At 44.9% G+C, this 16128-nt stretch overlaps 1 protein-coding gene across 2 annotated transcripts in view; it reads right to left on the bottom strand.

Annotated features, from left to right (window-relative positions):
- Positions 1-16128, bottom strand: part of LOC131877329 (teneurin-m-like) — a 61397-nt gene that overhangs the window by 12788 nt on the left and 32481 nt on the right. Inside the window, exons 5-13 of one of the 2 annotated variants that reach the window (XM_059222947.1) lie at positions 15905-16017; positions 15565-15744; positions 15088-15304; positions 5523-5717; positions 4890-5099; positions 2825-2983; positions 2216-2395; positions 1135-1342; positions 437-463 (exon numbers count right to left, since the gene is read on the bottom strand). In XM_059222947.1, coding sequence (XP_059078930.1) covers positions 437-463; positions 1135-1342; positions 2216-2395; positions 2825-2983; positions 4890-5099; positions 5523-5717; positions 15088-15304; positions 15565-15744; positions 15905-16017 — 1489 coding nt within the window. The remainder of the gene's footprint in view (positions 1-436; positions 464-1134; positions 1343-2215; positions 2396-2824; positions 2984-4889; positions 5100-5522; positions 5718-15087; positions 15305-15564; positions 15745-15904; positions 16018-16128) is intronic. The other variant, XM_059222949.1, reaches the window with a different exon arrangement.

Here is a 16128-nt window from a genome sequence, read left to right as displayed (position 1 = left end):
CCCACCCCCAAAGGCTTTGTGTTATGATTTGACACACAAAGTATAAGAGGACTAATAAAGTTTCCCAATACCGAGCGATAATGATAAATAGCTTAGTAGTAACGACGATTAGGTATAGCTGTACGTAGAAGTAGTAGGAGTAATAATAGTAGTAATAGTGCGACACCGATCAAAGAAAAATTAAGCTAGCGCAGCCAACACCAAACTTACCGAGCGTTAAGTAATCTTTGAAGGGAGGAAAACAGTATATCCAGTTACTACATGTGATCAATGTTAGTTTCGAACATGATCCAAACAGAAAATCATCCTAGCTAAGGCGGCCTTTGTATCAGATCGCGCCTTGGGCCAACAAAAGTGAACCAGATATTTTTTTTGGGGGGGGGTTGTTAATCCTATCCAAGACTGCATTTGGATTTGGTAGGTTAGGCTTACTTACCGATCAGAAAATTGACTCCAGAATAGACTGGTTGGTGGTGGTAGCAAGAATGGAGAAAGAAAGTACGACCAACAGTTAACATCAAACATCAAAAGCAGAGTAACAAGATGAGACTGTTAAGGAAATCTTGCCTCCAAAGGCACGATTTGAAGTATGCATCCATCCAGACAGAGGACAGACACACACTATACCCATATCCAATTGTACAGATCATACCGTGTTATTGTTTTAGAAGGTTATGATTGTGGTTATGTTACTTTACTCGCGCTTGGATAGACGACAAGGAAAAGAGACACAGAAAACAATCACTAGACGACGTAGCTTTCAAGTCCCAGAAATGACCAGAATGCAATTGAACAGGAAGTAATAACATGGATTGATTGCTACAATTTCATGGAGGACAGCCAGCTTTCTTTGGCCTTGATTTCTAGCCATTGGAGCCTTCGTCCTTCCATTCAGGTCACAGAAGGAATGTGTACATGTACAGGTATCTTGTAGCAGTAGTTTGTTTGTGTTTCAGTACAGCACATTCAATTGGTCCATTAACCTTTTCATTCATCCATCCATCCACCGCCAACATTGGTTACAATGATTATCAGCACATGGATGGTCAATATTTATGTACACCAGACACAGTGAACAAGACAACATCACCACCATCATCATCATGGGTCTCCTAACATCGAGTGGGCGCTTACCTCTCGTTGAAGCCGGCTCTTTGGACGTAGCTTTGGAGTCCCTTATCCTCGATGATGAACTTCATCCGCTCGAAAAACGAGGCCGTGATAGCTGGAGGCTGTTTTCGGAGTAGGATATCAATCGGCTGTGGCACGGTGTGGCACAATTGGCTCTTCTTGCAGACGGGGCTCTCACAGCATTCCGGGTCCTCGCAGTCCATTAAGCCATCTGCAATGAACCAAACACATCAGAGTGCCAAACGCGAACGTAGACAGTCAGATTTCAATTGCTAAGAGCCAGGGATTAGGGCCTAATCTTGAGAGTATCTCTGAGGCTTCGTCATAACCCGAGGGAACGCAACGAATCCAATGAAGGAGGGGACGTTTTTGAGCTAAAGCCACACTGGCCTTGCCGGCTTGAGCTCGGCTTGTTCTCGAAATCCTAATCCCTTATAGCATGTCGCTCTTGTGTACGCACTACTACATCACTCTGAGACATGATCCTCGCCAAATTTCTATTGGATTTTAAAAGAGGACACTTCTTGCTCACGAAGGTCCTTGGCAGGAAGCGAAGACCGTTGAATTTGATGAACATCCGGTCTCTAACGACATTTCCCTCGGCCGTCTCAGCTCAGTCGGCGGCGAGCTGTAGCCGGTTGGTTCCATATAGTTTCCAAATGCCAGCGGCTATACCGACCCAATATCCTTTATACCACTCTCTACATGCAAATTTATTCTCTGTACCAGTCGCCACAAGTTGGGGCTTGCGACACGGCGGGTTGCTTTTCTAGGTCTTTTCGCCCAGGAATCTCACAAGGGTAAGGATGGAGGAGGAGGAAAGAGGAGGAGGAGGAACATTCTTTGTCAGGAGATGGGACATAACTTGAGATTTAAGTAACGAGGACACTCACTCTACCCCCGGGTTTGGAAGCCGGGCTGCAAAGTTATGAAGTGCTCGTTACGTTATAAAGCAGGGCTAATTCACCTAGGGCACAAAAGAGCTTGTCTCTTCCTTCCATACCTTTTGCCGAGAAACCTCTAAATTTGATGGAAACACGTGTCAGGAGAGAGGTGGCAAACTATGACTGAAAATGGAACTCACCCTGATCGTCGTCAATATCATTTGAGCAATCCTGTTCCATGAAAATGTTGCAACCAGGCCCGAACCATCCGGACTCACACAAGCATTCCCATTCCATCGAGGCCTGATTAGTCTTGCATTGGCCGTGGCTATTGCAGTTATTCGGACAGCCTTCCAGAGTGCAGTGTTTTCCGTTCCAGCCTGTTGAGTACGAGGAAGGAACGAGGAGAGGAAGAAAAAAGAAGAAATGTTAGGGAAAACGACAAGAACTTGAACAGCAATAGGGGAAACCCGACCAAAAACTTGCTTTAATCCAGCTTGATATTGGCTTGAAATTGCATTACTTAGTTCAACTCAGCGGCTAACTTTGCTTGGTTTGAAAGACCGCTTCTAGAAGCATAAGGCTAACCAAGGCTGAGAGGAAGGTTTATTCTTTCTTTCTGCAGAGATTCCATAAAGAATGCAGCAAAAAAAACACCTCGCACCCATTTTCTTTCTACGGCCAAAGCATTGTCGCACTAAGCCAAATGATGCGCATTCGCCAGGCAAAATGAATAGATGGATGAGAAAGTTGGGATTCCAGTACGGCTTAACGTGGCCTGATTCTACACCAGGTGACCATTAATTTACCATTAGTGCAAAGACAGGTTCCGTTGGAACAAACACCGTGATCCTTGCAGCGGGCATCGCATTGCTTCTCGTTGCAGCGGTTGCCTTCCCAGCCGACTTGGCAAATGCAGTGACCAGATTCGCAAGATCCATGAGGTCCGCAGTCCAGATTACATCTCTCTGAAAAAGAAGCGGGCAGAAAAATGGAACACACCTTCTTATAAGATTCAGTCAAACCGGGACAAGATCCTAAAACACAGGCAAACGCACACACAATGGTGTTCTTTTCGTTCAATCTCCTACCACCTCTCCAACAGCAACTCGTTTTTATCTTGCAAAAGTCTTCACTCGAAAATATTTAGGGGGGAAGTTTTTTGGGAGAAAAGTTGGCAAGTTTACGCGTCCAGCAAGTTTCGAAGGAGCAATTGAAGCATGGCCTGGTAATTTAACAAAGCTGACCACGTCTCAACTGATCCAAGAGAAAGCTGGACGCTGGATAGAGAAATGGTTGAGCAATGTTTGTCTGCAGGAGGAAAAAGATTGTTTTAGGTTTTTGTTTGTCTTTTTGACGTGTGGACTGCGGACGCTCCTTAGCAATGGGCCGCAAGTATAGAGACCTCCCCTCCCCCCGAGTATTGAGAAAAAGAGAAAAATAAAAAGGGTCTTTGGCATTTCGATTGCTTGATAAAGGAACTGATGCTGCAAACGACGGCTCTCTTCCAAGAGGGGCATTCTAGTTGGGTGCGATTTCATTTTCTATTGCTCCGAAACCCCTAAATTGGATTGGGATTGTGGGACTACGCAGACTATGTAGACTCCCAAATCCTGAATGCATTACTCGGTCCAGAAAGTTGGCAAAATTAGCCAACCCTTGTCTCGATTTGCGAAATATCTTCTTTTTGAGCAGGGATGGAGAAGGAGAGAGGCGGAAAAGGGGCAAGTCAGACCCGCCTTGATCATCAAGTGAGGTTAATTTACGCTATTGAAAAAAAGGGCCCTTCTCTCTGAAGTAAAACCTCGTCTTTCTTTACACTGCCAGTTGAAGGTCAGCCTTGGGGCCAGAACTTTTGGGTGATGCGACAAGAACTTTCATTCCATTCTGTTTCAAAGCAAAATAAAGGCAAGTGTGAGTTACAGCAGCTGTCTCACGTTTCAGGAATACTATAGGGTGGTGTGGTGTGTGGAGAGCATTGGACTTTTGATGTCGAGGCTTCGAAACTCAGAGCCCTTGCCATAAGTTGGGACGATGACGAATAGCCGTCTATTTGGTACAATGAAAAGAATATGACGCAATAAAAAAGTTGTTGCAAAAATAGATAGGACTCCTGAACTAGTGAGCAACCCAGTTCAAGCACGAACAGAAATGTTGGTTCATTCAGCTTTTTTTCTCCCTTTCTTTCATTCTCTCAAAATCGTTGTAATAGCACAATTGGAAGAGGAACCGGAGAAACCAGGGGACCGAAGCTAGTCAACGAGAAAATATGTATGCATTTCCCCAAAATGCCTTCCAAGCCCTCGGATGAAAAGCATCCATTCATAGGCAGAAATGCGACTTTTCATGCAGTAGTAGACTCTTTATTGTAGAGGGCTCTCTAAGGTTGGTGTATTGCACTACTAAATAATATGAAGCCCGGACTTAGAAAAGGAAGGGAAAAAAGGAGCCAGGACTTTCCAACTCCATCGGGAGGCCAAAAGTCCTTCTCACTTCCGACTCACCACCGCTCCTAAGCACATTTATTATCAGTTGCCAGTTTCTCGCTCACACTTGGCGAGGAGAGTTGTTCAGAACAAATTTTAAGTGAATCCCCAAAGTTGACATTTTCGGGAGTAGAAGACTTAAATATGCAAAAAAGGCAGTCGAGACTTGAAGGTCTCGGCTGCCAAGGTTTGCTACCTCTGAACAAGGTCGGAGTAGGAAGAGAAAGGAAGGAAGGTTGAGCCAGCTACTGGCAAGGAATTTGCATGGAAATGGTCCCTAGAACATCGATTTATGCCAATCTCAGGAAGAGGGACGAGTTGAAAAAGTGTAGAAGCCTTGATTTTTTCCCCTCACTTCTCCATCATTCACCCGAATTCTGTCACTTACCTTTGGAGCAATCTCTTCCGGTCCAGGGTCCATGGCAAACGCATTTTTGGCTCTCAAGATCAAATTCGCCGTGACTTGAACAATCGGGCAAGCATTGACGGGCTTCATGATCCAACTGGTCGCAGTTCAAGCCTCGCCACCCTTTTCGACAGACGCAAGATCCCTCCACACAGAATCCGTGATTGGAGCAAAGAGGATCCGAGCAGTCGGCTGCAACACGACGAGAAAAAAGGCTAGTTTCATATCAGTGATTGAAAGGCTTTCACGGCGACAAAGGGATGCCTTTCTTTCTTTCTTTTCAATTCTAGGTCAATGGAGCTCGTTGATTGAACTCATAGTAGGTGCTCAACATCGAGCAAGAACTTGATTGAAACACTCGCACACACGCACCGAATCACCCATCAAATCAGGAGGGTCCTATAAATTCAAGAACACGCACTCTTTCCTGATCGCTTGGTCGCCCCGAAGGGCCTGATTTGCACTTCATTTCGTTTCGATTCAAATTGAAGAAATCCTTGTCCAGCATTGCATATCCCCCTTGCCCTTGCATCATGGCACTCGGCAGGTACCTTCTCTGAATGAAGTAGGGAGTAAGAAGAGGCAGAAGAGAAGGAGGAGGAGGGATGTACTTACTCTCTTGACAATGGTCTCCGCGGAATCCCCGGGCACAATTGCATTGACCATTGACGCATTTTCCGTGTCCATTGCAGTCCGCCACTTCACACTCGTCATGTCGCAATTGACATTCAAGTCCTTTCCAGCCAGGATAGCATCGGCATTGACCATCCTCGTACTCTCCATTGCCGGTGCATAGAAGAGGACAAATACCTAGAATAGAGCAGGGAATAAATTTAGCCGCTTACGGTAGACCGCAACTCGCACACTCGCATATCGTATTCATGGCTGCCCGAAAAATTGGTTTACACGTCGGAACGCTTCTAAACCAGGCAGAACTCATACACACATGTTGTAGGTGTAGTTTTGTAAGGTCTGCTTGCCGTCAGAGTAGCAATGTGCCAAGTACCGTCTAATTTTGTTAGACAGACGTTGTTTGCTAAACTATTTTTTTCCAATTCATCTTTCCAGACCACAAAAAAGCCACCGCAACTTTCAGGGCAATCAAGAGACCACGTAAGAAGGTAGGCAATCAAACCAGGCAGCTAAGAGCAGCACCATTCTCTACGATATGAAACCAGTCTCAACTGAGCAAATGCTGCATGCACGATGGAACGTTCGTTCCAAGAAGCCTTTGGAGTAGAGCCACGATCGAAGGCGCCTAACCAAGTGGAAGCAACAAGAAATGAAAGAGAAACTATGATGGATTATTCCCTCAATCCTTTGCTCACCCACCTCGAGCCTTTGGGCTGAGATTGCGTGGCGCCCAAATGCCCATTCAATCCAGGCGAGTGTTCCAACCAGGCATCACGAGGAAGCAATCAAAACAATGGATTATCAGCCTGGCAGGCCCACCCCTTTGGGCGGAATACTTTACTACGACTACCATTACAACACCGTATGAATTGTGGTTGTTCTACCCGCAGGTTTTTTTTTTAGGGGGGGGAAGGGCGCATCTCGGAGACTAAAAAAGTAGCTTTGGGTGGAAGGCGGAAAGCATGGGGTAAATGCCCAATCATCCTTGACCAGGTGATTACACAGGGAGCTTTCCCCCATCAATCTAAGCGTTTTATTTCGTGGGGTTCGACCTTACACAGGCTTTTGTGGAGCTTGGTCACTGTTTTTTCAGTTGCTCTTCCCGATGTCGTTGATGTTGTTGTAAAGTGAAGGTTTTTGCAACTGTATCGATTTTTGCGTTAATGAGTTCGAGCCAAGGAGATGATGCACAACGAGATGTCTATATATTTTCTTTCTCGTATTGGGCACGATGGTCTTGTCGAGAAAACTTTTTATGATTGTATTTTCCTTTCTCAATCTTTTTTGTAACCTTGTTTGCTCATCTGGTAGAAAATAGATAACGAGAAAGCTTCCTCTTGCCTCCCTCCTTCCTCCCTAGCTTTCTTGGTTGCCCAAAGGAGCCAACAAATGCTGTCTCCTCTCGAGGATGATGTACAAAATGGAAGAAATAAAGTTTTTACAACTAAGACAACGACTCCTTGGCAAAAGGTTCATAAACCAAGAAAAAGGAGACAAATAAAAGCCAGAGCCTCAAGGACCAGCTTAACTACCAAGCAAGAGAGGAAGGGGCCACGTTGATTTCTTTCCTCCTATCTTCCTGTCAAGGAACGCAGGTACCTCCTTCATCCGACTAAATGCTTTTTTTGCTCATGTTCTCGGAACACAAGTAGCACTTGAATGTGTGTAGCAGTAGCACGGAGCCCTCTCTTTTCTCTCCCCTCTGGCCGTCAAGGGGCGTGCGGATTGGGGCAGTTTTGTTTTCCGATCAGAATCTGTAATGTAATTCCATTTTTCGAGATTTGTCCTCTTTTTCCTTTCCCTCTCTCTCCTTCTTGCTCTTCTTGCCCTTCTTGCGGTCCTCACTCCCTTGGCTTCCTTGGTTAGATTCGATGGCAACGCGTTCTCGCTTTTTATGACCAAAAGTCCTCCTCCTCGCTCTTCAGCTCAGCATCAAACTAGAAACGAGTGAGATGAATGGCAGGGGCGTGAGGAGCATCCACAGGGTGAACAAGGGGTGGAAACTGGAAACCAACATGAGCGGCCCAGGGAAAATCCCCCCTCCCCTATTACTGCCCCTAGTGAACATCGCTAGCACCAGGAGATCCTACCAAAAGGAGAGGCTCATAAAAAGGTGAGCTAACGATATTAACCAATAGACATAAAAGCAAATTCATCATGTTCACCGACACTGGAAACACTTTCCTGATCTTAAAACTAGCCAAAGAAAAGTCAGTCCTGTTTGGAGGGAAGTGGATGAAAAGAGATTTATATGGCAAAGCCATTCACATCGCTACCATAAATACCAGTTTGGAGGCGGAGTATGAGAAAATTAACCATTAGTAGCATCATCATCATCCTCACGGCGACTGGGATCACAAGTACTCTCGAAGGAAGATGGCATTTGGTGCCACTCTTTTGCTCAGAGAGAGACAGAGAGACAGTGAGGGAGCCAGAAATAGATAAAGAAAAGGGGCCATATCCCATGGCTTGGAGGATGACATTCAAGATTATTCAGCCGTTCTCTCGATGAGGCCAATCTCAAGGTTATATGTCGTATGCATATAAATGGTCGGAGCGTAAATATGGACACACACGCAGCGAACGCTCGCGGCTCCTGCCGTAAAAAAGGACGCCTCGTCTGGCCCGAATCAAAACGGACCGAAGAAGTGGGACAATCTCAATCTCATAAATGTCCATTTCGCCGCAATTGATGTCGTCCCCTCTTTGAAGTTCATTTCTCCACCGACAAGAACACTCGCCGTGGGGAGTTTGGCTTTGACACTTGGTTTGACAGCTTTTCTCATTGCCAATGGGAAGTACTCGATTTGAGGACAAGGGACATTTTGAAAATTCGACAACGGAAGTCTTGAGACTGGAGCGGGCTTGCAAAACCGCAAGCTCTTCGTCGCTCTGACTTATAAACCGTGCAACTGCAAAGTTTGCTTACAAAGCATGCATGCCTTGCCATAGAGCTGGAGTAACGAACAACAATCTTGATTGAAGAATGTTAACAATAAATCCGCTCGACACTTGATCTAATTAAATGAAAAACCGTGAAAGCTTGGCCCATTTGTCTCCTTCGCACAATCGCAACGGACGATCTCTTTTTCGTTATATTTGGACTTGGATTTGTTCGGTCTCGAGTCGAGGACAAGAAGAGCGTGCAAGGAAACGAATGAGGGCGAGCTCATCATTTCAACACATTCGACGACCATGAAAATTGACACCCAGCAAAACAAACTGGGGACTGCCAAAGAGGCATCAGGCACAAGTTTCGTTTTGATCGTCTTTTTGCAAATTGGCAATCCCATTCTTGTGACCGTTTGTTGACGGAGCATGTTTATGTATGCATTCTCCTCAAGTCACCCCGTTAACGCGTTGGTTGTCAGCGTTGGCAGTGAAGACATTAATCGAGATGCCCAATATCAGCCAAGCGAATGTAGCTATCAAAGTTAGTGTGATATTTGAGGAGATAAATCCGAGTTCTCTAGACAGGCAATCCCTTCCTCGAAATGGGATCGAAGATAAATTGAAGCGAGTGGGAAACAAGTTTTGGTCACTCTCCAATCCATCCAAGCGATATTTCTGCCCATGCTCATGCTATCAACAGGATTGTGTTCGCTAGATCATGGAAGGAAAAAAAGCGTTGAAAGACTTATGGCGTGGTGACGGCAATCGTTGTTCAATGGCTTCATTGCATTCACTCAGTTCACTCCGAGGTCTTCTGCTTCTGTTAGTGCGCCTACTTCTGCTATTACTAAACTACTACTACTACTGCTACTTTGCCCTTAGCGTTATGAGGCATAATCTTTCGGCAAGCATTAGCCGCCTCGGATAATTCGAGATTTCCTTACACTGGTGGCTGATTTTTATTTGTTATCATAAAGCTTTATCGTAGGCCATAAATAGAGGGCAAGTGCTTGCGCAGATCTCGTACTTTGTCTTACAATATAGTAGAGCTTGGACAGCAGTTTCACTCTCGGGAAGACCATGAAACTGGCACAGAAAACAACTTTTTTTTTCTCTTACAACCCTCCCCTAATATGATGATCCAAGTTTTTTTTTGTTGACTGAGTCGAAGCGATAAGACACGACAATTGGTTCAACAATGCCCCCAAGTCCCAACACTTGTTTAGATCAACTCAATCTTGAAAAATAAAAAAAATCCTCGAACACGCACCCATTCGAATAAATTCAGAGTCGATAGAGGTGGTCAAGGCTTGTGTATGGTCCTTTAAGAGGTGTATTGCCAAGGATCAATGCACAATTGAGAGCGGACTGGCTGGCTGGCTGGCTGGCTTTTGGTCCAAAAGGAACACACTCATTGATAAAATAGGAAGTTGCTTGGCCGGAGATAGAGATAGTGAGGTCATATTGAAAGAGGCCAAGTTTCCAAATAACTCCTCGCATCGAACGGACAGTTCCCTCCCAAGTTGTTGGAAAGGGCGATCAAATCAACCATTCCAATAGAAGCTCTCCCATGACTTCTTCCTTCGCTTGGTCTTTGTCCAATACTGTGGAGTTTCGAGACCATGTTTTTGCCCTCGTGTTTGTCTTCCAAGTCACGACTTGAACAACAAAAGTTACGAGGTCAAATGGACTTCATAATAATCGTGACGGTAAAGGTATAGCACCTCTTATCGGCAAAAACAAGTACACCTAATTGTGGGTATCAAAAACGGAACCAGTCAAGCTACCTGTCACGAGGACAAGAGAGTTTTCAAACTATCAAATGAAGCCACTCCGATGAAAGTGCTCCAGAACGAAATCGAGACAGTACACGAAGTACAGGCAAGGATGGGGCCCTCAAGAAATGCCTCAATTTAGGACGCACATCAAAGGACTTCTGCAACCGCATTCAACCTCAAATGTCCACGAATACGAGGATTGGAATCTTGTGGGGTGAATCGTTGCCCTAAGTTCGCTTCAAAACGTTATTCTGAAGCACCTTGGGACTAGCAAGATAGACAGAGCGCTATCATTTTCTCCCCTTATGGAGACCAATTATTAATCTCTTCGCCAACTCTTTTGCTAACTTTCGGATGGGTAGTATTTGAATCCAATGAGATGCACATATTTCTCTCATTTTAATCTATATGCTCCGATCGGACTATTTCTTGGTCAGGATATAAGACGAAACTCAGCATTTTTTTTATCGATACATAAGCGCATAAAAAAGGTCTTTCAAATAAAGTTGAATCACCCGAGAAACCGTTCTACTTTGTGTGTTGAAACCCGATGAACCCGAAAAAGAGCGTATTTCAATGAAAAAGGTGGTATTATTCGAAAGCGCTCGCAAGGCCCAGAGGCCATTGCTGATAGAAACTTTGCCCTTCAGGCAGGCTTTGTACTAGGCAAGTATTCTGTAGGACACGAGCAGACCAACTCTCCAGCATCCTTGAACAGAATATGGGAGAAAAAGTTTTCACTTAACAGATTGAGAACAAGATTCTTCCCTCCCGGTCCAAATCCAAGTGGAGATCTCAGCAAAGGATAATTTCCATGGAATTTTCCCACATCGGAACCCACATTATATTCTCACTCAGGATTCATCCGGGCTTCGTCTTCAATTTTGAGATTACTCGAAATGCAGCCATGCATAAAATGAAGGAAGCCCTGCCCTACCTCCTAGTCTTTCATCCCTCTTTCCTCGATTCTCTCTTCTTCCTTTCTCTGGTCTCGACTTCAAATTCCAGGAAGTAAACCATCGCGCGTGGTCCTGAATGGTTCGAGTTTCTTGTCAGAGTACTTCAAAAATGGCGTTCTGTCCGCTTTAATTGCCTAAGTGGGGTTTTGTCATTTTAACAGCATACTCTCAACATCTCAATCCCCTTGAAAAACCACACTTTGCCTAAGAGCAAATATGTTCAGCAACAAAGAGAGAGAGAGAGAGAGAGAGGGACCTTCTCCATTCAGAATTGGATGACGCCTGCGATCCCCTTGCAGCCTTCACCAACAACAGTGGTGCCCAGTCACGGGAATGAGATTCGAGTTGTGAACAAGGACGTCCGTGGCACGATGAAGCTTATTTTCAGAGCTTTGGCCTCTGGCAAAGGCAGCGTTGGTACTACGACCCTTACGTTGTCCGTATGTCTAACGAAGACAAAGCTAGGTGGCTGAATGACTCGTAGGTTTGCTGGCTGGTTTGCTTGCTTGCTTGCTTGCTAGCTCGGTTGCTCGGTTGCTCGCTTGCTTGCTTGGTTGCTTGCTTGTCTGACTGCCTCTCGTCTTCTACCGTTTAGATGAGGTCGAATTTATATTGGCTCATTAAAAGTAGGGGAAATTAGAGTTGGCGAAAAGTTGTTCCAACGGCCTCTTTTCTCACTGGAGGTCGGTCGGTCGGTCTGTCGCCGCCGACCGAACGGACGGACGGACGGACGGACAAGGAACGTGGTGGCGGCAACGACAGCCGCGAGAGACTTCATCGGGGAAGAGGTTATGACCTCGTAGACTTGGATTAGTGGCTCATTGGCCATCTCATACGATCAATTGGACTGATATGCCAAAGAGGCAACAAACACGACAAAAGTTCACGATCAAGAATAAAGATCCTTCTCTTAGATAAGGAAAAAGAGAGCTCATGTTTTCCAGGTCAGCTTCTGTTCCAAAGCTCGATCAAGTTTATGCCTCTTGAAGGCGTACGTACCTGGTTTGCATGAGTACCTTTGGCAGGGAGACTGGCTACTCGTCTTACCCCATCTTCAAGCTCAGGACCAGATATTGCGTCGCTCAAATCTTCCATTCCCAAGAATCGGATTCTCTCATCTTCATTTCCAAGTTTCTTGGTGTCAGCGAAAAGATAACGAAACCGAACATGATGGATTGGTGTCGTCAAAATCCTTCATCAAATTGCCTGACATTTATGTGACTCTGTGCGATTGTCAAGTGAGAGCATTGATATGCTTGGAAAAGCTTCCAAAGTGCTCCGAATGGCATTTGTATCGTGACAAACGGAACTTCCAATCTAAAATGTCGGTCAATCAGCAAATGGGAGGCGCTAAAGATTCCAAATGAGCAAAAAGATTGAAACGAAATGCTTGGGAATCAAGTTTTAGCTTCGAAACGAACTCGAGGGGAGACGCATCTATTCGTTTGCTTTTGCTTGCGTGCTAACTGACGGACCGAAAAGTGGGGGAATTGAAAATTAGGCTTCACTCTAATCCGTTATCGCTCAAAAAAATGCTTGCTCCACAACACCGTCAATGAAGGAGACTCCGAGAGGATCATCACATCAGCCAAGTCTGTTCTGAATAGATGTCTTCAATCAAATATATGGCCGAAAAAAGTTCGCAAATGCTAACAAGAACCTCGTAAATATGCAACCTTTCTGAGATAGCGTGCAAACCAAATTAACTCAACAGGATCTTCGACAGTCATTGTATTTTTTTTGGCTGGCAATATTGTATACAAGGTCGAATTCCGAAAACACGAAGCAAGTCGTCAACTTTTCACTGGCATTTCTAAGACAGCCAGTCATATTATTTGAGTGTTTATTTACGTTGTCAGAGCTCCCCAGGATTTGGTTGGTCCCTTTTTCCCAGAGGAATATGGCATAGCATGCTACTGTGACATTGAAGTGACATCAGGCGGCAACAACAGCAATAGCAATAATCTACAGCTCACCCCAGAAACCTAGCAGAAAATCAGGGCAAAATCTAAACTAAGACAAACAAACTCCAAAGCCAATTTTTCTTGCGATTTCTTCGATCTAAGTTTGCAGTTTGGTTCTCTTGCACCCTTGGAAATGGTTCTCAATCAACAAAGCCATATTTTAGTTCCACATGGAAAAGTAGGGGGGTTCGTTCTTTTCGGGAGAAAAACAACTCCTGAAACTCTCACCCAAACTTAGCTGACTGACGGAGGGAGGGCTGCTTATCTTCAGTCTTTCACTGGGTGAAGAAAACTTCAACCCTTCTTATTTTTTCTTCTTCTCGTCTTCCCTTATGAAACATACTTCGTACATAAGGTACAATAAAAGCGGTCCCTCCTGGAAAAGAAGATCTTTTCCTTTGGCATTCTGTTGTTTCACCAAAGGCGAATGAATGAACCGAACTTAGGGGGGGGAGAGAAAAAGAGAAAGCACGAGTGAAACTTGGGTTCAAAAGAGGGGTTAGGGTTACCTTTGGTTTTTACCCCCTTCAGGATTCTAGGGGTCCGAGCGGGCACAGGCAAGTCCTAACAGCCAGTTCTTAAAGCCTCTCCAGAAAGGAATGAATCTTCCCAATGGTTCGATGAGTTTTCGAGAGGCAGCCTTCAACTCCAGATTTGGACGACGAGAAGTGTGAGGATAACATTTGTTAGCTTTCAAAATTGGATAGTAATCCACCTTGGGGCACAAAAAGGAGGAGCCAGAGAGTAGTAACTACAAGGAGTAGGTAATGCTACAATAGAGGCAAGTTCGAAATCCTCACCTCAAGCCATCTAAGATGCAACTTTAGACAGAGGATTTTCTCTGTCGAAGCCGGATACGAGAGTGAACCCTTTTTCTTCAGGAAGGGGACATTATTTTGCATGAAAGAAATGAGCATCGTAAGATGTGATACAAAAAGGCAATTTACGTACCAGGGGAATCTCAAGTGGGTGGGTAGCCTCATTGTGTTTTATGACTCATGGTAGAGCTTACACATAAAGACCCTAGGATCAGAATCTCGAGTCTGAGAGGTTCTTCAAACTGTCTGGATAATCCTGGATCCCTTCAATCAAACTCCTGACAGCTTTTTTTCTCTCTCCATTTGTTGGGTCTAGTTGTACAGAGTGCTGCATTAAAATGTTCTTAAACCACTTCCAAGCATGCAGCAAAAGCAATATGAATTTGTCAAAACTAAGACTTGACTAGCTATTGTAAGCAAAGTACGGTACATCTTCCAGAATGGCTCACTTTCATCAATGCATTGAATACAAAATCAATGATGACTCACTTGGTCACATGAAAGCTGTGAGGGCAAGGAAATGCAATAACGGAGGCAGTCATGCGCATTGGATAAAATCCTGTCAGGGCGATCGATTGAAGAGGTGGGGAATTGGTCCAACACCTCGCAAGGTCTGATTGAACAAACTTGAGTGGAACTTTGGATGATATTCGACGATATCATAAATATAGTCAGCAGACATACAGTAGTTGGTCAATATTAGAGTCCGTTTCTTTGAGAAAAAAGGATTAACGGATCACAGGTTAAAGTCGAGTATTCGATATTCTCGTATTTTTGCCAATACGTTTGGAGAGCTCTTGTCAGAACAACGAGGAAAGCCGAGAAGGTTTTGAGGGAGAAGAAAGGAAGAAAGTCTCATCACATCACTCACAACGGATCAAGGAGGAGGAGAAGAAGAGGGAGAGAGGAAATTAATTAACTCGGATACTCGATCTCTGGATCAGAAATTCGTCAGAAAGCTAGCTTGGCTCAAAATGAGATTAAGAACCATGACATGAAACAGCGGGATCACGATGAAAACCGGTAACGGAAGTAATCACAGGCAGGGGGAGCCTGTTCTCTTTTCGTCATTGAGATGCGATATGATAGCCAGCCATTTTGTTGATGCCGCAATGTAGTAATCTAATCCCACTTACTTTGTCCGCAGTCTGGTCCATCAAATCCAGGTTGACATTGGCATTGGCCTAAGACGCACTCGCCGTGACCGGAGCAGCCCTTGGGACAGTTTCGCGTTAACTCATCCGAAGCTTCTGCCTGAAACCCAACTCTTCTGGGTTGTCCATCGTCGTTGTAGAAGGACATGAACCAATGACCTGATTCAAGGTAGTAGTTTGCAGTATGCGTGACCGTGGGCTGCGAGTGAAAGAAAGGCCTCGATTTAATTCCACGATGTTGATGTTTCATGTATGTTATGTGTAATGAATGTAGCGAGTGGCTAGGTGGATAGGTAGATGGGTTTTCCTGGCTTTATCGTGATAGGGCGCTTGCATAATTGGATCAATTTCGTGAGAGTGATCATCACAAGATGGACAAGAGCAGCGAAGGCTTTAGTAATCGTAGAAATACGTATTATTGTGTAAGAGATGAAGGGGTTTTATGTTCCCATTACTCACCGAGGCCGTGGATGAAGACGAGCTCTCTCTAGCTGAACGTCCTCGAAACCCAGCAAACACGTCTCTGACGTCATTCAAGGTCAAAGTGGGAATGGCATTGCGACGGGCGTACAAACCAATGGAAGACCCACGAGGAACTTCGATATCAAATTCAACATACACAGAGGCCTTTTGCTGGAACTGAGGAGAAGAAAAGGCCGTCGTTAAATCAAACGTCAGCAAGCTACTCGCGCACTAATCAACATGAGCACGCACGACCCACCAAACGAACGAACGAACGAACGAACGAACGAACGAACAAATGGACGTGTGTACGAGCAGTAGAGTAGCAAGCACTCACTTGAAAGTTCCAATAACTGTAGGCAGGAATGACTTGACTTTGTTTCTCTCCAAGAACGAGGTGAGCGAAGGTGGAGCCATCGGGCGGGAGGGAAGCACGTTGATGTGATAGAGCTGTGAACAGAAAAAGACACAAAGAAATCAAAGAACAATCCTTTCATTCCCAGTCCTCAGACTGCTAGACACATTTAGTTGTGTAGTATTACCATGAAAAGGTAGGAGGAT

Source organism: Tigriopus californicus, chromosome 3, assembly GCF_007210705.1.
Source record: "Tigriopus californicus strain San Diego chromosome 3, Tcal_SD_v2.1, whole genome shotgun sequence".
NCBI lineage: Eukaryota > Metazoa > Arthropoda > Copepoda > Harpacticoida > Harpacticidae > Tigriopus > Tigriopus californicus.
Note: the sequence above shows the minus strand (reverse complement) of the source record. Positions and strands in the feature narration are given on the sequence as shown.